This window comes from Homalodisca vitripennis, chromosome 8 (assembly GCF_021130785.1).
Source record: "Homalodisca vitripennis isolate AUS2020 chromosome 8, UT_GWSS_2.1, whole genome shotgun sequence".
NCBI lineage: Eukaryota > Metazoa > Arthropoda > Insecta > Hemiptera > Cicadellidae > Homalodisca > Homalodisca vitripennis.
Window position 1 is genome coordinate 44,139,671 of NC_060214.1, and position 24,298 is coordinate 44,163,968.

The window sequence follows — 24,298 nt, forward strand, 5'->3', positions numbered from 1 at the left end:
TCAATTTCTTTTTTTCTGTTAGGATGCGTAAATATATATATATATATATATTTTATGATTTTCTACGTGTTTATGTCTTGAGAATAAAATTAACTGTAGAAGTGAAATTTTTAACTTTCCCAGCAGAGCCAGTAACGCTACACGTAGTGTGACGAACCCCTACTCCTTATATAAAAGTAATGCATCCTGTAATTACCTAAAATTCGTAATACTAACTTTGGTCTACATTTATTATTTATAAATATAATTCACTCTAATACATCAATAATAATTTCAAATGTTCATAATATAAGAGATTGTATGGGTGTGCGGTGAGAGATAGCAGTATCCAATACAGGCTGCCAAATTACACCCATGCCCTGTACTGTGTAAATGTAGCGTTTGCCCTAGTTACTATAGTCTCAATATGTTAGAGTGAGGAATTTTTATTAAATTAGTTCACGAGCTGTTCATCTCTTTTAAAGTAATTCTCTGATTACACTGATACGAAAGGTATACACAACTTGTTTAGCTAAATTATCTTTTTAATTTCAGCTTGGAAACTTATAAAACGAAAGGATTGATAATTTATTTACCGCATTGGTACCATTATAATAACGGTTTAGATATTATTAATGACAAGTTTTGATTTCGGGTATTGAATTATTTTCTTTGTCTATAAAAAAATAATTTACAGCTACAGGATTTTAATATGATCATAAAAAAGGCTGCAAAAATTAATTTCAAAAGTGAGTAAATTTTATTTCATTGAGAACATTTATCTTATAACAACTTAATATTTATCCCTCTAGATAATACATATAAAATTTAGCTTTTCTAGATTCATGTCAACTATTTAAAATAAAATTAACGGAAATATTCACCTTTATTTCTATAATATACTTCAAATGGCATTCTGCTTTTAAGTCTGGAATTTAGTAGGTAACTAAAAAATATTCATAATCACGTCTGATTAAAGGGAATGTGAGTATTTTTGAAATTTCATTTTAAAATGTAAACATAGGTTTGAAAAACCTTGAAGATACATATCTCAATTTATTAGAAAAAGTTTTAATAGGTGGGTGAGCTTTAAGCATTTAAAAAGCAATTAGGGAACAATGCATCTAAAATTAAACAAGCTCGTCCCCGTGCAGTAGGAGTATGTGCCTTCCAGGTGAAACATGAAATGTCTCCGATGATTTATATTCGGTGGCGTGTCTTTTCATATATAAAATCCTGCTTATTGCATCATTTACACAGAGTTAAAATTTAATTATATTAGACAAATGTAATGTTTAAAGTATGATACAAATCTTTTACCTATTCTTCTACACACAATATTGCTCATATGCAATATTTTTCGACGATATAATTAAGTTTGTAGCTTTCTAAAAATTAGCTACAAACTATTGATAGAAACCTAAAACATTTCAAATGTAAAAGTATATTGAGTACAACTAATGATATGTGTCATGACAGAAGATTTGGACCTTCTTGTCAGCGTGGAATTCGTGATTAACTGCCGCCTACCCTCTCATCGACCCGGAATACCCCGATAACTATTTACACTGAAACATCACTTCCGGGGAGGGGGGTTAAACTATTGATGTACGATGAGAAACTGTGGAAAGGCAAAATTTATGATGTTTTTTCCCATACTAAGTATATGGAACAGTTTTTTCATCAATATCTGTAATGATTAATAGAGTTGTGAAAAGGTGTTCAAAACTCTCCCTATCTGAACGTGAGTGTTTCGGCTGTAATTCACGACCACACTAAATATAATTGGCCCCTAATTTATGTATCAGAAAGCCTGATTGTTTTTAATAATATAAACAATTAATATTAATTTTTAAAAAAACGGAAATTTCATCGCTCGTTAGAAAATTTGCTAGGTTTTTGTGCATGAGGAACAACTTTGCTGTGATCCAAGTGTAATAGCTGTGCATTATAAAGTAGTGCTTTCATTTATATTTCAAATAAATAACAAATGTGTTCTAAATCTTAGTGTTATCTATGCACATAAATCTCCAGAGAAGAATTTGCTGATTTTAATTCCAAAACCTTTACAAATCGATGTAGAGAAGCATTACATTTTTACTTGTTAGTAAATATTTGAAATACATAGCGTACTGGTTAGCAGATGAATAATAATCAACGTGAAAACCACATCATATAACTAATAACACTTCATATAGTCTGTATTATGACTAAAAGTACATATTTAGAATAGAACCAGAAGTAAATTTTAAAATACTGAATTCACTGTTATATTTTATGGATTATTAAAGCTGCACATTTTATTCTAATATTTATTTATTATATAAAGGGAACAAAGAAAATTAATAACTATTTTAAGCATCTTATGTGTCAAGATTTCCTTGGTTTATTCGGTCGCTAAAATATTTATTACTTTATTCTGAAATTAACGCTCAATTTACAAAACGATAAATAACACAAAATAACTGCAAACATGATAGATGCAAATAATTATCTAAAATAACATTAACATGTATGTTAATGTTCTGTTAATGTATGTGTATGTTCTGTTATAACATAATATACATTTTTGATCCAATATGTGCTGTTAAATGATTTGTTTTAATCGTTTACATGAGATCACACCAATCGCAGAGCAAACATAGTTAGAAAGATTCCACTATCGTTTGTCTCTGTGATTACATTCTGATGTTAAATTTTTTTATTTGATCATTAAATACATTCCACTTTAATCAAAGTTTAAGTCAACTTGCAGTATCATGTAAATACAAAAATAGTAAGAAAATATGTATTGAAAATGCTTAGTTTTTAAATAATAAATAGTATTTAAGTAAAAATAATTAATTTAATGTATTTTATTTAAATTAATATCCTGTCGTTATGCAGGTCACAATATATTCAAGAGCACACTATATAAATAAGGTCGACACAGCAAAGGCAATTAGTGTGCTAAATGGCTCTCTTAATGGCAACCCCCTCCCGGCCCCAAGCAGTCTTGACATTCCGGATATAAGGCGGTAACTGAAATTAGAGGAAAGTTTTATAAGACCGTCAAGTGCTACTGTGTTCCAACTTCCAAGATATTCCAATCATACAAATTTTGTATTAAATATTATTATAATTAATAATTATAATTATATTATTATAATTATATTACATTTTTTATTAAATAACTACATGCTACATGCTAGTAACATTTATATTATTTTAACCTTGGTAATAATTACTGAAAGAATGGACAACTACATCGTACTAGCTTACCCAACCTTATGAGGTCTGCTTTAATACCAATTTTGCTCTATAAGATTACTCTATAGTAAGATTGAGGCAGACAGAATAAACTGACTACGATTGTGGAGCTACGAGTCTCTGTTTTATTTTAAATAATATTCTTTTTATCTTTGTTATGAAGAATAACTAAAAAAATAACTACCGGTAAAGGTTTCTTTGCCAATACTGTAAGTAAGATCATGTATTGCTAAATATTATGTTTTATCATTGGGAGTCTAATCTTCATAATAGGATATTTTAGTTAACTAAATTTTATTGTGAATAAAGCTATGGCCTCATTAATAATGTACCAGCCAGTAAGGTGAACAAAATATACAGATTTAATTTCCAATTTGAAGTTACACAGGAAAGAGTTATAAATATGTTCACGTTCCATCACGACAAGTCAAAAATGCTTAACGTTTCGTTTCTACAATATACAAATACAGAAATACTGCTTCCCTTAGCATTGCCTACTCTTAATATATGTAGGGGTTGAGGGGAAGGAGGGTTGTGTTTGCAGTGACACATATAAATGGGAAATGATTGAGTGTTGTAATAATCCAAGATCTAAGAGCCACTAAAGGCTCTCATTCAGCAATTGAAGCTACCCTTCAAACATGTCAATACCAGTTAGTATAAAACCTACTGTATGAATACCGGCTGATTAATAAAATATCACTTTTCATTCCTTTGTTGGTAGTGATATACTTTCACTTGTATTTGGGATAATACACTTTAAGAGTGTCGATATGAAACAACTATGATTTGATAATGTACGTTAGCAAACGTTAGTTAAAATATTTTCAATATTATTAATAATTCACATGAATATCGTACTATACAGATCCCTATTGCATAAATTCAAAAGCCCCAAATTTTAGAAAAAGTCGAAACATAATAATAAACAATTAATTGGCTTTAGATTTTAACTTGATAAAATTCTGTATAGAATGAATTAAAAACTTCTTCCTCTTCAAATTTATCTTCCAGGTTCTTTTTAAGAATAGTTATATGTTGGCTTATATATTTTCTAGAGGGAGTAAATGTTCAATATGGAGGTCTTTAAGTATTAGTATGTCACAAAGTGTCCTTTCCTTAAATAATTGTGTGCTACGAGGCTGTATTTTAAACAGTATAACGCGTTTCTTTACCAAAAACATCGGCACTATTACCGCAAATTATAGAACAATTTTGTTACTTTCATATTAAAATATTACGAGGTAATATGGGTATATAAATAAGACATTAACACCAACACGATGGAAAAATTACTTAAAAGATCATAAACTCATTGAACGATATAAAAATAATTTTACCTTATTCGTTTATACAAAACGTTTAGGTTTCAACTTTTAAATTTATTCATCTAAGGTTTTTGGTATAAACGAAATATAAAGGTAAATATAATGGTCTTTTCATACATATATAAAGAGGATATACAATGTTATAAAATAAGGGAAAACTGCATAAAATAATTTTCCTTCAATTGATTTTCCTACGGGGAAACACTTAATAAACACTAATGTGATATATGACAAAGAAGTATATAACCTATATATGTAACATAGCCAAGTGTTTATGCAAAACTTCTCTTCGAAGATTTCCATCAATCTGTTTCTCAGAAGAAAATGAAAATTACCAGCATCTGGACAGTATCTTAAAGAGTATATAAAAGAGCTTCCCAGAAAAAGTATTTGCATTTAATGTCGTGACTTCATATTTTCAATGGGTTTCTCTCTTATACAGTATAAACGTTATTAAAAATTTGTTTCAAACTGATGTGCAAAGTCCAGATATGGGCGTAAACGACTAAAAAAAGTATATTTATTTTAAATTTTTTTAATTTGCTCTTGCACCTCAATATTTTCTTTCTATTTTATCATAAGACAATTTATTATTCATCTTACTAAAAATAATTTAATACTTGATGAGTGCATAATATATAATATATTTCGAACAAGCAATATGGACAGTTAGACATACATATAAAATTAACATTATGAATTTTATATGAAAGGTGCTGTGTTATCCCTCATGGTCATTAAACTTAGTAAAGGAGGCGATTTCTAATTTATAAAATATAAGAGTCGTTAAATTATATATTAAAATGAATCGTTTAGTAGGCTAATTAAAGCTAATAAAATGATTTCATAGCCGTGTTATGCATATTTCGGAAATGATTTTTTATTAAATAATTATTAATAATTATATTTGCCAAGTAGCTGAGAAGTATTTCAACAAAATCGGAGTGGCAATCTGATTAGGGATGTTGCCTGGAAACCATACAGAAATCCGATATACAATTGCAGATAGTTTCTGGATCATCTCGAGTACCTACATTCTGCAGATAGTTTCAATAGTTTTTTCATAAAATTTACTCCTATTCTGGTTATCTTGAAGCATATGCTCCCTATAATGTAAGGAACATAAACCAAACTATTTACAATATTTTACATGTACATTCAAGAGATAGTGAATGAGGAAAGTAGGGACTAAACTCAAACGAAATAAAAGTATAGCTTTATAATAATTGGATGTATTACACATTTCAAAACGGCCAACGTTTATAGAATCATCGGTAAAATGAAAGCACCTTCATATTCTAAAAAGCAATAGTGCCCGGAGCTTAATATCATTACAAAAACGCTTGACATTGCTACCTAGCGTGCCTACACATAAGAAGGTGTTTTAAACAGTTTTCTGATTGGGATTTCATGAGTATGCCTCATCAGATAAAGCTTCTTCTGATTACATCGCTTGTGCTTCCTCGGTTCTCTAATGTTTTTCGTAGGTTTATGACATGACCGATGTCTTAAAAATAATTGTAGAGTAAAAAAATCTATTCTGCTTGTTGTTCAATAATTCAGAACAATTTTTTCGATCAAATTTCAATTTGACATTACTTTGAACTAAATTTATATATTGCCTAGAAATTCGTTAATGAAGATATACAATTTTCCAATTTCTACCGGGATATAGTATATTACGGTATAACGATCACAACTGAACACCTGAAATGTGGCTTACTGAAACAACCATTTCCGGAACATGTGTTGGAATATCCATTATAAAAATTTGTAGCACCTTTTGTGGTCAATAATTCTGTGGAAGCATATTTTTGCGGCTAGTATTCATCCTTATTTTGTCGAATTACGTTTAAGTGTGTTGAATTTAAAGGGAGGTATTTTCATTACGAACTTTATTAGGGAACTTTATGTTGTCATAAAGGATGTTTTCGGGACTTAGGACTATAGTATTAAAGGCTGTCTAATTTTATGTCAGTCAGCGATTTGTCCCAGATAACTGTTAGTACAAAATTTCAGAAAGAGTTTAACAATAAAAGATAATTGTCAGAAGGCTAAAATTTATTTATTAGGTTACAAACCATCTTTATATATTTGATTTAACACTCTAATCTTACTCTTCGCCACATACATATTTTTTGTAAATTTTATTCCGTGATACTCCATGCATTCAATAATTCGTCAGTAAAACACTTTACTGTAAACTTTTGTATTGAAAAATTTTTTTCATTGGAATTGATATATTTGATCAATTAATTAATAAATAATAATGTGCTTAGGGCATAACTATAGTGTACTTACAGTGTGAAAATTATTTTAAAATATTACAAAACAGGTTTTAACTATTTAAAGGGAAAAAGTATTTCGAGAATCTGGTTTTCTATGTGATAGAACAGGGAGGTAACAATGCGGTGGGTAAATATGGCGAATGTTCATCACAAAAGATAACCACTACAATTCCACACAAAGAACTTTTTCTCTTTCCTCTCCTCCTTTTACTTTCTGCTTTAATTATCATCCCAGCTGAGTGATAATGCGTTAACTTGAACTGCTCACTCTTAATCACTTAATTGTGTAGACCATTTTATTAATATTTCTGAAGGGATTAAGTAGTAACATTTCGATAAATAATCGTCTTTTATTTTGCAACAATTAGCAATGCACGTGATATTAGAATTGTTTTTAATGATGTAGGAGTCGGCGCTAGTATTTTATAAACATTTGAAGTGGAGACATTTATACATTCATAAAACAGGTCATATATCTTAATGACTTTAACTAAAGATAAAATCGTTATTAAAATATTTTATGTCGAATCTTTTGGGAGTTTATTATAAAGCTTATGTTAACCCCACTCAATACCTTGTACACGAAACTATAAATATTTCTATATAAAATCTATATACTTTTATACTAAAAGCTTACAACCATAAAACATATTTGTATTATAGCAGATTGTAAACTACTACAATGTTATAAAAAAACACTAATTGTGCCAATTTTTTTAAAATATCCAAGATAAAATTCTAGTAAAATTGTTAATTTTATACGACCCAAGTGGTATTTAATGCAATGTTCTCATTTGTAGGTTCTAGAACTATAGTACACGTATTTTCAATTGGTCAGAACTTACAGCAGTTGTCGTATTCAGAAACAGCAAAATACCTTTACTATATTTTCATTTTAAAATACGTTTATCGGTTTCATAATTCCTAATGTTTCAAAAACATATTATTATAGAGGTTTATTTAAGAGATTGGACATTTAAACCAAATCAAATAATAATTTAAAATCTACGCTAGAGGCTTTATTAAAAAAATACAGGCTTTACATATATATATATATATATATATATATATATAATATATATATATATACATTCTGAGTTTTCATCTTCACCCGAATACTTATAGGTTACCAAATACATTTTTACACTAACTTATAATAACTTCCATCCAATAATACAATCTATTTATCACTTTTAATCATTCTGGGGATATTTAGGATGTTTGGTGGTTGTTAAATTTCGTAGTAGCATCAAATTTTCGTCAAGGATTTCTGGATTTTCTGGCCAAAGTTTCGTTGCCGTTATGTTTCGTGCTGGTCGTCTCTTTATGGTGAACATTTCAAATCCCAGGATCTCATTGTGACAAAATTTTGTGGTTAACTTTTACTTAGTAACCACCATCTAAGGAGCCATGATCCATATAAAGGAGAAGTTATTGTTTCAGAATAGTATTAAAGAAGTTTGCTGTGCCACAAGTGCGCAGGATGACAACTATGGTTCTGATGAATAAGAGGCTATGCTAGTTAGAATTTCAGGCAGAAAAAGTTGTCGTAGGCCAGGTGTATTAAATCTTACATCAGAGTGTATTAAAAGTTATTATTATTAGGTATAATATGCTAAGAACTATTTATTAGTGTGCGCCCCTGTACTTCGGCGCAACTCCCTGGATGTAACACATAGTTATCTTACATGATTCAATCTAGAAATCCAGTTATTGTGGAATAGTATCGTATATTTAGTCGCATATTGTTAAAAACTGTATAATAAACCGTTTAAGTCTTGTTATAATGTCATAATTTTGTCGTAATACTGAGAGGTGAATGACGTCATACATATGGGTTTAATACATAGGTCCTACATAGGTATAATACACAATCCTAACTTTGAATGTTATTTAAGTGGAGGGTCAGAAGGGATTATCAAGAATTTGGATACGCCCGACGTTATACTGAATATGGCAGAGGTTTTCTCACTTAATGTTGTCACAAACACGCTTGGGGAATCAAGCTTACAATTATAGTGTGAACATGTTAGCACACACAAACTTACACTTAAACAAAGTTTAAAGGTTGTGATTCATTAATTATTATTCTCTTACCTGCGTACCGTTAGATTATGGCGTAATACAAACACCAAAGTGAGAAAAATTAAAAGTGTAAGTTTTAAGAGGATTATAAATTTCAATTATACGCTCTAACGTATATTATATTGGAAATTCTCTCTAGTTTGTGGTAACTTTGTAAACTGGTTTAATAATTTACTTATCTATATATATTATAAATATGGTGAACGTCTGCTATTAAAATAAAAATCTAATTAGCTTAATGTTTAACCAAAGTTACATAGTAAATTAGCTGTTATTATGAGGATAATCTAGCACTCAGGTTCAATTCAGTAATACCATTCTATAAAATGAACCAAGGCTTAGTCAAACCTATTATATGACAACCGTACTTATATAACAATATAGCAGTACAAGAGACCAGGTATCGCATGAAACGCTTTGCAAGGGATGTAATTAAAGAATACGCAGAATATATTTCATTACAAACTCAGGTTTTTGACTCTACATGTTATCCCGCAGACAGACGTAGAAAGGCCAAAGGGACAGAGAAACTAGACAGAAGAGGCATTTTGCCATTGCACCGAGTCTGCTCAAGCTAAAAATACAATGCACCATCGTATGCCTTGGTCTTACCTAAGTAACAATGAACTTTTATACAAGTATTTAAATCACAATTTCAATCTCTATTTCAGATATCATTCTTTACCACCGCTCATAAAAACTTGCTTTTTCTATTCTTTTAACAGGTGAATCTAGAACGTAAAATGAATCAAACCGTTGGGAAAATGGAAAGAGAGGGCAAGGGTTAATTTATATTGAAATGTGGTACCATCCAACAGTACTACGACTACTGTACATTATTATGAAAACAGCTTTGGATTATACAACCATAGCTAGTACACCATATAAAACACGAACACCTCACTTACCACAAACTATGCACGATGGTAACACTTACATTTCCACTGGCGGTTACTAAATCCTACACGTATTAACAAATTTGACAGGGAACAAATTAGAGAACAGACTAAAATCTTAAAAGTTTTTTGTTCCGATATGGTTATGATTGTGGGCACTTCGACGCCAATATTTAAAAGCTAAATTTAATTTTAATGCTTTAGCTCTCCGTAGTTTTATATGAGAATTGGCTTAAATATTGTTATGTTCATGGGATAATTATGCATACACCAGTCTTTTTCAAGTTCTAATTATTCGTACTAATAAACCACTTAATTGTTTCTAATGTTAAAGAAACGCTATGCTGTAGAAATAAGTATATAAGAGGCAAGATTGTATTTGAATCAATTCAGAACCATCGTCATATAATTGTTAGTTCTATTTTTTTAAGATATCCTTCGGACACACATAATTGAAACAGACAAACAGACAGAAACATGGCAATAATTGTCTTGTGTCTATAAAAATTTGTTTTTAATTAAAAACCTGTAAGTATAAATCTTATTTTCATGAATGAATAATAATTTTCACTTAGTTTTTTTTCCATTTACCGTATGATAGAATATATACTTGTTGCTTTTGTGATATTAATGATGCATCAAACTGTATAAATTTTTAAAAAGCATCCTCCTTATGTACGCATGAGTATGAAATTTAGTTTTATTTGCTTCAAAATATGAGTTTTTTTGCCAATGCACATAGGTCAATCCTATAAAGGAACTGAAATAATACCATCCACAGGAATTTCTAGGGTTTTAAAAAGATATCCTCTTAATTAATTGAAGTTAGAAATTTAAAAACGATTTTTTAATATCACGAGATTAATCTATCCATTTTCTCTTATGAAGCTCCAGAATTTTTAAAGAAGCAGTTCAATTTGAGCCGCAAGAGAACAGTTCAAGTAGGTAACAAAGTGAATTAATCTGTCAATAAAAAACATGCACATATGTGTATGTAGGGGACAAAAACAACTCCCTAATGGTTCCCTAAAATTATATTTGTACGGAGCCCTGTTGTTAGTAACCGAAAAAAGACTGAGCTTGTCTCGATATATGTGAAGCAACAATATTTTAACCTTCATTACAAATTATCTTTTTAGTTTTTCCCTAAATAGCGTAAATGAATCTTTATGAATAAGCTCTATTTTTCAAAGGCATGTGAGATTATGTACAAGAAACCATTATAGAACTTTCAAGTTCTAATATGTATTTCAAATTAGATGTAATCAAAAATTATATAAATTTTAAGGAATGTTTAATATCATAACGTATAAAATATGTATACATTTTCGGATTCTTCAAAATCTCATTGGAAATACTTCATTTCATGACCTAAAATGAAAATAATTCTTTACATGGATAGTTTTCATTGTTATTAAAACGTTCTGGAAGCTATAACACACCATAACAATAAGTTAATGGTAAAACTATACTGTTAACGTTGAAAGTTTCCAGTACATTTAACAATATTTATTAAAACAACACCACTAACAAAGATTACAGATAAGCTGGGTAATTTAATTGGCAATTTATTACAAAGTATTCTAAACTGATACTGACTAGGTCAGCTCCTGTACCCGCGTAATCCGATTACAACTTCATCGTTGTTGTGTGCTCGTAATTACTAAATTATTCTATTACTTTGAAGTTTTATTCTGTATTAAATGTTAAACGAATTCCACAATAAACTATGTGCGTTTGAGTTTTATATTATCATTACAATATAAGAAAGTGGCTGTACTGTTTCAAAATACTATTATATTAAAAATAATCCTTGAACTTAAACACCGTGAGTTTTAAAGACCTGACTTCAAGAAAATAATTCTTAAACTACTAAAAGTACATATAGTTATGAACTAGGGTTTTCAGGTTAATTATTAACAAATTTGCTTTTTTCTATTACGTCGTTCTACAAAACGTAATATGCATTATATTAAAAATTACGTTGTAATAATAATATTAGTACTAAACGAATTGTATTAACAAATATATTCTCTCTTTGTTTTACATGAGTTATCTTCTACATTCTACCAATATACTAGACACGTAACCAAAATACATCTAAGAATCAAGTTTTCAAAACATCTTACTGCTCAAAACTTCTTGAGGATTTAGGTTTGACTGATAGACTACGTTGACTGCATACTAATATTGCACATCTCCATTTCAAATATCTAGTGAATTTCCGAAATTCATTGAGGGTTGCATTAAATTATGAGAACACTTTAAAACAAAAGAGTTCCTTCAGTAATTAATTTTAAAATTATTTTCTCGTGTAAAACAATAAATTGATGGTGAATTAAAACTTTATCACCACACCTGATACCCGCAAATAATATTTTTAAGAAAGCTATGATTCATAGTAATTAGAGGTAAACAATAATATTATTAGAGGTACTAGCAGTTACCCGCGCTTTGTACGCAACTTTAAGTTGGAAAACAGGGACATCGTGGGCATATTCCTGTACCTCTATTCTGTGTATGCTCTGTGGGCAATAAATACTGGGACCTCTGAAACTACAGAGTGTTCAACATAATACTTAGTGTTTTGGAAACAATAGTTATATTGTTAGAAGACGTGCAAGAGAGATAAAGCGGAAATATTTGATTTTAAACAATAATTTGACAGTATAATACATTCAAAATTAACTTTAAGGCATTAATTAAAAGGCAAATAAGGACTTCAATAAAAGTTAAGTTGGGTAAGTTGAAGTAAGTAGTATTTTAAATTACTACTAATAAGTATTACCAATCGTTCTTTGTTACTGCATTCATATGAGATAAACGTAATGTAAAATTATTGCCAACAACATGGTATTAATCGTTTTTGTAGGTATTTAAAGAAACTTTAAATAAATAATGAAGTATATATGTATAATGATGGCAAAATTTATAATTATCTTTCTGTAATCATGAAAGGTTGCATACGTTCTTTATCTACGGTATTTATCTGATTTGGTTCAAATAGTCAGTTTAAAAAGCCCTTCCTAAGTTTCACTAAAAATGTAAAACACAAATAAATAATGACTAGATAAAAGTTTTTATGATGAACCAACTACTGTTACAACGGAGCTCTTTTCACTCAAACAGTTATAATTCAACAGATACAGAGGTCGTAACAAGAATACAAACACACTAATTAATATGTTATACATTTCTAATGCTGCTGTGAATATGACTAAATAATGTTCCTTGCATGACTTTTGGCTCTTGTTCATGTTGATGTATTTGATTCATGATAATGCTTCTTGGCTGTGTAATACGAAACGAAATTATTAAAACTGAACCTAGTAGAGTTTAGTATTATAATTTACAGGTATACTGTCAAGTTATGTAAAATATTAGTGCCTTACCATGTGATACTCAATACTGTATTGATATAGTCCCAAATGGTTCAATGTTACATACATCACAATCAATACAAGGCGAGGTTGAAGTGTATAACGTATTAAGCATTTAAGGAAACACGAGATTCTGGACTGTTCTTATTTACTGCTAGGCTTTCAAACTCAAAAGAAAAAGTTTTTCATAATTTTTAATTTAAATACAAAATTCTATGCTATTCGCTAATTTTACATAATGGCATGGCATGATTAAACTGAATATTTCTCCGGATCTCTTGCCACATGATACACTAACATTATTATTCACTCAATCGGGTGTCGTAGCAGTGTTTAAATAACAAAAGACTACAAAACAAGTTGCGAAAATATTGTGCTGTATGTTCTTGTTTATTTATGAAACATTTGTTTGTCACATTTTTTAATATTACGTACTTAGTATGTTAAAAATATTATTTATTCTGCTCTCTTTTCGTAGCCCTAATACTTGCCTGTAGGATATATCTAAGCATATTCGATAATGCCCACCCAAAAAACATGGAGTGACGTGTTTCATGGCTTTTGATTCATTTTTGACATTTCGTATAATAAAAAGTCAGATATAAATTAAATGTTGGCAGACTTGATAGTGATAGGCCGCTGTAATGCTCAGCCAATTAACCAACTTAACCATCCGGTTTGAGTTTTAGTTTCTCCTAACCGCATTCTGATATTAGAAATATAAACAATATTACCATATAATGATCACTCATTAAAATGCCACTAAAGGGTGTTTAATGATCAAATGAACCTAGTGTTGTATGTAACACACACGTCACGTTAACTAGACGTAAATGGAGCTTCGCACATGTTTACCCTGATAATTACTTCGTAACTCAATCAGCCGTAAGCACGATGTTGATACTACTAATACTGAGTTGCTTCATGTGCTAATTTCTTACCAGATATATGGACTTAATATTATGTGTATAAACATTGTCGCATATTGCAGTTTTACCACACAATTAAGATGATTTCGCCTTACAATGAAGATGATTTTTCCATACAATGAAAATGTAAAATGTCGGTTTGAACGTGAAGGGAAGTTCTCCCCCTTTTAAAATCAGCACAACAGTGATTTCAATACAAATAAGTATTTGATATAAAGATAGAAGTTTAAATAGTAATAGTGAGTGGCCCATTGTCTGATTATTGAGAGAAACGTTAAGGTCTATATTAAAACCTAGTCATCAAAATTTAGTCGTATTTAATTAAAATAGTTAATTAAATTCTACTAATCCTAAGTGACTTTGTTTAACAATGGTGCTGGTATTGCAAGATTCACGATTTTATACAGATAATGATTAAGAAAACGGCTCCTGAGCACATGCAGATTAAATGTATACCTTTATTTGTATTATTATTTTTAACAAAGTGTAATCTAATACTCGGTATTAACAAACTGTTAATGCTTGTTTGGGTAGAAACATATAAACTTCAAAATTTCTCTCTGAGTTTCGCTAATTTGGCTGATACCTTCCTTCAAAGGTGTGTGAAGTAATACACTCTGTTCATAAATCAGCCTAAGTGAATTAACGGGGAAGAGCTTCATAATAAATTTTTTTATAAGTTTACAAAGTTGTTACTTTTGTTGAACCACTAATTTAATCTAAATAATATGGACGGACACTAGCCAAATTCCACTTAGGTATTCTATGGATTTTTCTTTAATGTCTGTTTGTTTTTTGGAATACGTATAGAAATTACGGTTAAGATACAGTACATACATCATAACTCCTACTAAAAAAGAAGACGTGACTGAGTAATGCTTGAGGACTATTCACTGCTGTTCGTGTGCTTCATTTAAATAAGATGGTTTGTACCGGATGTTTAATATCATGGGCCTTCCGAAGAATATTGTTACCCCTTTTGAATCTTCAGTTCGATTCAAGGCCGAAATGTGAATAGTAAAATTGAGAGGTATCGTTATTGGATCGTGATGGTGGCTCTGGAACTCTATTAGAGTTTTGGGAGTTTTGCACGCAATTATTCTCTGTCGTTGTAATAATTTCTTTATTTATAAAGTAGGATGAATATTTGACATTGCTAGGTCACTGTGTTTCTATTTGATTTTGCAGTGACTGCTGCTATCAAGGATACTATATTCACGTTACTGAGCATGATTAGCTTTTATAACTCCTGGTTCTATTCTTAGCATAGCTCCTCAACCAACTTAGTCCTAACATATGTTTTCGATTCAAATGTGTTGAAAAGGTGGTACTTAGGTTCAGAATCCCCCTAACTTGACTGTGGGCAGGGTAATCACAGTATATTTCTAAGAACAATTAGTGGATAAGAATAAAGTCCGACTGAGACTTTTGGAGCTCTAAGTTTTTTAATGTACTTAAAGAACGAGCTGTAGCTCTACTCATTTCATTCAGGCTTTAATCAAATGCCTCCCAGCACGATTATGCAGAAAAATGGACAAGAAAGAAGAAACATTTGGATCTACAGTGTTCATTCATTTCCAGCGTTCAACTCTTGTTCCTGCAAAATCCACCTCAACATTTATTAACCATTCATCTCCAGTTCATGTTCCTCTTAGTTCAGCACCTGGAACCTGATTATATTATAGTTATCACTAATGGAGTCTGGAGCTATTTATGTTCGTCTGAAGAGATCGAAAAAGCCGACGAAGAAAAAGCTAAAAAGAAAAATTTGCATTTTTTCGACATCAAAGACACATAGATTACAAAATATAGTGTAACCCAGGTGAGTTAGGATTATAATTTTATCATCAGGTGCACAATTTCAGTTCCTACGTCAAATTTGAATATGTAATGCACTTAAACCCAACTATGAATTAGTAGATTCATGAGTGATTTTGCTACATATATGCAAATGCCATTTCCCTAAAATAATACTTTTTAAGGCGAAGAGGCAATTAATGTGTGTGTGTGTGTGTGTGTGTGTGTGTGTGTGTGTGTGTGTGTGTGTGTGTGTGTTTGTGTGTTTGTGTGTGTAGCAATGCACAGTCATAAAGTACGTTACAAGTGCACACGACTGAGACAATGTATTAGAGTTAACATTAAGTTAATACAGGACCTTATAAAAACTTACTTAATGATGTAATAAGTACGTGTATGGGTTATATTTAATATTTATAGGTTTAAGTTATCGTGTTAGATGCTTCAAAATCCCAAAGATTCGCTTAAAAAAAATAATAGTTTGAAGAGAAGTAATATGAAGTAGAAACTATTAACCGAATCAACCTATATGATAACTCACATTGTTAAAATAAAAAAACAGTAGCAGTCGTGGGACTGCCGATAGAAGTGAAAACGGAACTATTAAGTTGAGATTAATTAAAACTATATGCAAAAATTATACAGATGTACTGCTACTATAACGTATTGTTGACGTGACTCACAAAATTATACTTATCCAAAAAGCGTCCAACGCGCACATAATACAGTAAGAAATAGTCGATGTATTAGTGAAAGTTTTATAATAAACATCGGTGATTCTGAGACCAGCGATAGTGAAGAGGATAGTGACGCCAGTGATGTGGAGGAACTCGCCGCTCCATTGTAAAAAAGTACTGTAGGTATTTAAGAATATTATTTTAATGCAAAAAAGTTTAATGCAATCATTATACTTGTTGTAATTGTTCAATATTAATAGTTAGTTAAACATAGAATACAAGTGAGTTAACACCGTTGTAAATAATACAGTTATTGCTACGGATAAAGTATATAATTGCAATGACAATTAAACCCACAATATTTTTAAGACTAATAAATTAGTTAAATTAACTTGGTTCTTTCGTAAAGATATTTTTATTGCACAATAAACTAATTTATTGAGTTAATACGGTATCAGTGAGCCAATGCGCCAACTACAGTTCCGGCAGAAACGTTCACTCATCACTTCATACGCTACTACAGGCTAAACTAAACTTCCAATAAAAAAAATGATAAATTACAAAAAAAATTCATCTATTTTCACACAACTTTCTCGCTGACAAATTTTGTCTGACCAAAAAATAAAAAAAATCCTCGCTTACTACTTTTTTCTTGTCATTGTAAACGCTATGTAAAATGTAAACAATAATCAAAATTATTTCGAAATTTTTTTAATATTTAAAAATGTAACCAATAGATTGCCAATATTAAGAGCTTTAATTTGACGCATCTTATAGAATTGTACGACATTGGCTTCACTTTTAAATCGCGAGAGGAAGCCGTAGAGGTTACTGATTTTCGCAGTCTGTTTTCATACTCCGCCGGGACAGTTTTAACACAGCGAGACTGACTTTTTCATGCAGGTTAGTAGTCCGCGGCCAAGTCTACGGTTAAAATTTTAAAGGCAAATTAGAAAAAAACCAGTACAGTTATAAAAAACTTACTAGACACCAATTAAATGAAAAATTACATTACAATTCCAACGGTACTTGTTTCATTGAATTCCGTCATTCCAAGTAAACACAACCACGTTAAAGGTAGGCTTGCACAAGCCTGGAACAAAAACCAGTTTGTCTTTTGATAGGGATCAGCTGTTTTACATAGAGTATTATCATTAGCATGTCGGGGACGCGAACCGAGGATTTTACCCTCTACCAAAACGCTCAACGCGCCTAAAGAAGTTTTCACTTCAAAAATTGTTTTCTAATGTTGTTCAATAATATGATTACGACTAATATTCAATCATTTTATATAATTTTAATATTCTTTTAATATTCGTGATAATCTTTCAAATTAAGTCTTAATATTATATTAGTCATAAATGTTAGTTAAAAACCAAGCTACAAATGCATTATCGATACTATAAACATCTTCTTGAATTCATTTTTTAAATCCTTAGTTGTGATCTTTTATTTATTAACTGCGTATTTTTAAACTCTTACATACAGTGTAATACTGTTCCTGGTATACAGATATTTTTTATAAAACGTAGCACATTTCAATAACGTTTCCTCTTCTCACTTCTACGTTTTAATATTCACCTGAAACTGGTACATTTGAACTATTTTAAATACTATAATTTATTTTGTCTTAGGAAATAGATTATTGATAGTAAAATTAAACAAAGACAGGTATAAGACATACAAATTAGAACACATATAGAAGAATAGTGTCAATTTTTGAAATTCGTCTCAGTTTTATATCATTGTATATTATTTACAATTATGTTTTATTACAGTAAGATTTACTTTTATCCTTAAAACATTTTATTTTCTATTTGTATTAAAGGTGCAAAAATTTAAAGCTGAACTGTATTGTACCTTAAACCCAAACGTAAGACCAGGAGCGTGATGTTCTGATCGTTTTTGACAGCGTCTGCTTGACGGTGACCTGACCAGTGTGCCGTAGGTGCCTTGATCAATATGATCTAGTCCGTGAGCAATCTCTCTAAACAAAGCGAGGGTGTTTTCTCGATTTGCCTCTTTGACAAACCTGTTAGATTTGTGGAGTTCAAATGGCACAAAACACACATAGACACATACATGCCATTCAACCATGTGACCCACCCCGATGCCAGTGAATGTTGTACATTAATAGCTATAAATCCAATTACCAATTCACCCATGGGTACCGAGTCGACGCCATGGGAGCTCAAGAGGTGTTTCGTGCTAGAATTACCGTTCCCTGTGCTTGTGCTGAAGTGAGAGAGACGTCGGTGTGTTTACATTGTTCCATCTAAACCGTTTAGTTATACTGCTATTCTTGACTGTTACTAGAAGATTTACATTTTTTTATTTTTCTCAATAACTATCGAATAATATAAAGTCAAATTTATAAAACCGTCTAATACTTTTAAACCATTCGTCGAACCTTATAAGCCTTAAAAAGACAATGGATAAAAATTAAAGTTTTAATATTGAAACGGTACTGTCTCCAACGTGGTTACCAAGACATTTGTAACTATAAAAAAATAAGATCAAGAAGTGAATATTTATTTCATTAAAAATGGCTGAGGATTAAATCCCTTATTAGAATTCGATCATTATTATTTTATTTGCAACAAAACATAAAGGGGCCCACTTACATCTCTGCTATTCTATAACATATTAAACAATGGACTAGATTTAGAGCAATATAATAATCAATATTTTTACACTTTTGTGTATAACCCTTTGAGCCCCGGACCTAAAAATATAGTTTGTGCAAATTTTTACCAAGTCTAGTTTTGCAAGTAACTGTCTAAAAACCCCAAGGCCTTTTCAGGGATTTTGTACGATTTCATTTGAAAAATCATACCATCACTAATATACTAGCTAATGGCCTATACACAAAAAAACACACAAATGTTATACATTAAAATGTTTCGAATAAGGTAGTTTACAAATAAAAATTCAATAAGGGCTCAAAAAATTTTATCTACTTTTATATATGTAAAATAACGCATATGTGCAAACTAAAAAAGAAGAAAAAGTTACATTTAACATGTTTTATAAATAAAACAAGGAACAATTAACCCGTGGAAATAATTTTATTTCATTTGCCATGTTATTGCAAAGATACAAAAAAAATTTCAGACAGATTAGTTCAATAATAAATATTTTGTAAAATATTTTTTTAATTACACAAAACCTGTGACGTACTACGCCTAGGTTGTGTAACATTAATCTGAGCTGATGTAGATGGTATCTCAGGCGTCAAGTCTTTAGCACTAAATAGGCCTACATTTCTGTTATTGTCACTATCATAATTAAAAAATATCAGATAATACCGAATCGTCATCTGAATAGTCAATATTCAATTGTCTGTCAACTTCACTTGACTGTTCTGCTAGGTTTGAATCACCCATTATTTACAAAATAAAACAATATTTCATACTGAAAGTACCAAAACAATAATATAACTGTCTACTCACACAAACGTAACGAACATCAAAATAAACACAGTAGTGGAACAACACAACACAGTCTACTAAACGTAAACAATGACAGCAGTTGCAGATGTTGTTCTTAGTAACAGCTGATATTCTTACTCTTTCTTTAGGAGTAGTGTAAATATTATTTAGTAACCTTTGACCATGCAATCATATTGTATATGTATGAAAATAACATTATAAGTTCTAAAATCACTGGTATCGCTAAAATTAAACACTTAAGAGCCATTTATAATAACTTATAGCATGCCGACGACATATCGTCGGCTGGGGTTTCTCGCACTATTTTTACTGCCGGATTATCGTCGGCCTGGGGGTTTTTGGACAGTGAGATTTACCGACGATATACCGGAGGCTGAAGCTCAAAGGGTGGAAATACATTTTGTTTCATCAATTTTTTACCCTGCAGTTAATTTAATAACCTAGGAAATAGCACAGTATATTGTTTTAAAAAGTTAATATGGACCATAGATTAATATTAAATTTTCAAAACTAGAACCAATATTTTATAATAAATTTACTTTAAAAGTCGCATATATCAGTCGTAAATGTTGTGACACGCCACACAACTCTCGTTGTGATTAACGACATACAGCTGACCGTCTGCAGTGACTGTGACAATGTGTCACATAAAACATGTGTCAGATTGTAACATTTAGACTTATATCATAACTAATGTTGTCTTAAACCATTGTTTTATAAAATGTGTACTTTTTAACTAAACTATGAAAATGTCGCTGCATATGAAATAAAACTTGTCAAAAACATAAGGGTGAATAGTTTTAAGACACCTTTTCCGTCGTATTTCTGTTAAACATTGAATAAAAATTTATTAAGCTGTTCAAGTAATAATTTTATAACATATAATATAATTATGTGTGAATATTTAAGTTTTGGAGTATATTTCTGCACTATTCGCATTGGTTTGCGATATCTTATTGATAATAAACTTATGTTGTTATTTCGGACATTACCGAAAGCAATTAATGTTTTATTAAACAGACTTGATTTGTATCGCACTTTTTATACTTTAAACTTGTTCGTTTCATCAGTAAATAATACGTGATTAATAACATATACCAAATTATTTTGCGAAAGTATAATTGCTAGGTTTAACAACAATTAACTAATATAACAGTAGTATCGAAAACACTATACTTCAATTTTTTCGATTAAGCATCCGTTCTCAGGCATACATTCATACAATATATCCCATTAATGAAAAACTTTATGAACGCTCAGCCAAATCCTATAAAATGATATGCTTCATCCAATAACGCAAGTTTTTCAATTAGAAATATAGCTGCAAGTATAATTTCCAATATATTCCTCATAGAATTTTTGAAATGATGCGCAAAGAAGAAGTAACATATTACCAATCCCATAATTGATGGGTAGGCTCAGGAAATATGAAAATTAGTAAGCTACACTCTTTCTTATACTCTCAAGCCACTCATAGCAATTAAAGAGTTCACAATAATCTGAGTTACTAAAATTTTTGTTTGTTTTATAAACTCTTAAAACTCGAAAGGTTACAATTTCTATTATCAGAGTTATTAAAATTTTCTTAAGCCCGTATTTCCAATTGTAATTTGAAATATGTGTAAGATTATAAATATCTATTATATCAATGCACGATGGCAAAAGAGCGGAGAAAGCATCAAAGAATTTGTAGAAAAAGTCACATTTCCACTGTTTGATAATGTTGAAAGAAGAGTCTCTGATAAAAATGACGCTAACATCTGATCTTTAAAAAGTTAGTACATCTACTCCCTTAAAATAACATGAAACTCCTTTGTTAATGCACTTTGTATGACATAAAATCTAATACATCTTGTGTCTTTTTTAAAATCTGACATGAATATAAGTACGAGTATTTTTAATGATTTCAAGTGTAACTATTTGGATGAGAGAAGGTAGGTGAGTTTTAAAATGTTCAAAAAATTAAAACCATTTAAAGTGGGTTGTATTTATGAACACAACTTAAAATGATCGTACTCATACAGTCTTATACTGTAAACACTGAAAATACAGAAGTGTGTCACACCACATATTATAGCAGGCTTCGCTGAAGTTTCAGGCTAAATTTCAAATCCAGATAATTGCATTCCCAAAAATTCACTCGGAAAAATCAACAGGAATACGATGAAACAGATAAAAGTTGACTAAACATTACTCATCGTAGAACTTATCCTTGTAGAAATGAAGATTTGTGCAAATTTAATGTTTATATATGATATCCATCTAGACTTGTTTTAACACCTAATATATTCAGATTTGTTTTCGTTAAACCGTTAAAAATAATAATAATGTTTTAATTATAAATTTCCACTTAAAGAATCACTATAAATGGAGTTGCACGTGTTGGGATAGTGAAGCCACATATGTTAATACGTCACATGTTGAAAACCTCTTAAGGATGTATTGCTTTTATTTACAAATTTTATATTAAGCTATTTTCTCATTGTTATCATTATTACCTGTAAACCCAATGATAACGCTCAGCCAAATTCCATACAGATGATTTTGAATCGTCATCTTTGTGCACTCAATTGTGCTCCTTATGAGACAATGATAATACCTCTTCTCCTAGATTGTACTACTTTACTTTACTGCACTACTATCCCGATGCTGGGGGTTTAGTTTTGAACTTCGTGGTTCTTCGTCACGGACTGTTTTTGGATCACTTCAGTCGAACATGACTTCAGGAGGAAAGTTTGCAACAGCATCATATCTCAGATGCTGCACGTGATAGAAGGTAAACTTGATATTAGCATTGAATCAACCCTTCCCGCCATAGCTGCGTTTAAAACAATTTGTACTAAAATAAACTCTTCCTTTGAATAATATCATGTACATTTTTAAGACCGCCGACCAAATAATCCTTCTGGCAATTAACCTGCTCGATTGCTCAGCCAAATCCTACGGAGGGACATTAATGAACACTAGAATTACTTTAGGGTATATATATATAAATATTTCATACAACACACCGAGTCTATGACTTAATTTATTCTCCCTGATGGCAATAAATAGGGATAGAAGAATATTCTCACCAGCCCCCTTAATAACAGGCTTCGCTGGCGCTCAGCCAATAAACATTGCATTTTTATCAGTTTACAAGCTTATAAAGGCCAATATTGACATTTGATCCCTGCAGCATGTGGAAATATGCCAATAAAATGCGGCGAAATATCCAATCGACGCCCTTTGACCCCGGTCTGACACTGTAGGGACATTTACGAGCAATTATATGAAATGGTTGTTTGAAACGTGTTTGTTGAATATTGTGTGTGTGAAATCATATTTCATTAATTGGCATGGTACAGGTTTATTACAGATATCTACTTTTTTCTCGTTGAAATAAAACTAATAGAATTGAAAAACTAGACAAATACATATTTATCAAATCAAGTTTAATACACATTTGTATTGAACATTTTACTGATATTGCTCTTCTTGCCTTTTGCGGGAATTTACATATTTTTAGTATATATTTTGTAGTAATTATTGTTAGTTTAAGTAATTATTGTTTATTTATGAACTGTTTTAATCATGTGTTATTTGTTTCATTTCATTTGAAATTGAGTTTGTATATTCCTGCAATAAAGAAAGTTTTCTATTCTATTCTATTCTTAGGTAACACCACTCATACATATAGTTATGTTTTAGTGCTTAACTTGTATTCACATATTTTCTTTTCAGTAGACGGTGCCGCCACTTCTCAGGTTTCATTGCTTGCTTTGACCTTTGTCAGGACAGTGGGATGAGGGACGAATTCTAAAAATATAAAGCAAAATTGTTTCCTATTGAAGCCAACCTTTTAGCCATAATCACGTGTTTCAGTATAAGTACACATATTATACTGTCCTAATATAAGTAATGGTTTCTTATTTAATGTTATTTCACATTCATAAAATTTCCATGTCTTAATAATCCTGATAATGTTAATGATGTTCTGAGTCCTGATACTACAGTGTAAATGGGTTTATTATTAATTACAAATAACATTTCGTATTTACACGAATTGTGACGCCATTTGTCGAAATGGCTCCTGAAATGTAAACAATGTACAAATGTAAATGCTGATGTAGGAGCGGATATTATTTATATATAATAATTTATAAAATGAGAAATAATTGTGTTATTTACATTTATTGTTCCAGCGGTGTAACCATTTTGGCATTCCAGTTGTATAATTAACATTACAGAGATTCTTT

The 24,298-nt window shown here is 30.5% G+C and overlaps 1 protein-coding gene across 1 annotated transcript in view; it reads left to right on the forward strand.

Annotated features, from left to right (window-relative positions):
* The first annotated feature begins 18,791 nt into the window (after window positions 1–18,791).
* LOC124368129 (gustatory receptor for sugar taste 43a-like) overlaps window positions 18,792–24,298 on the forward strand; it is a 36,025-nt gene continuing 30,518 nt past the window's right edge. Inside the window, exon 1 of the mRNA XM_046825403.1 lies at window positions 18,792–18,863. Coding sequence (XP_046681359.1) covers window positions 18,792–18,863 — 72 coding nt within the window. The remainder of the gene's footprint in view (window positions 18,864–24,298) is intronic.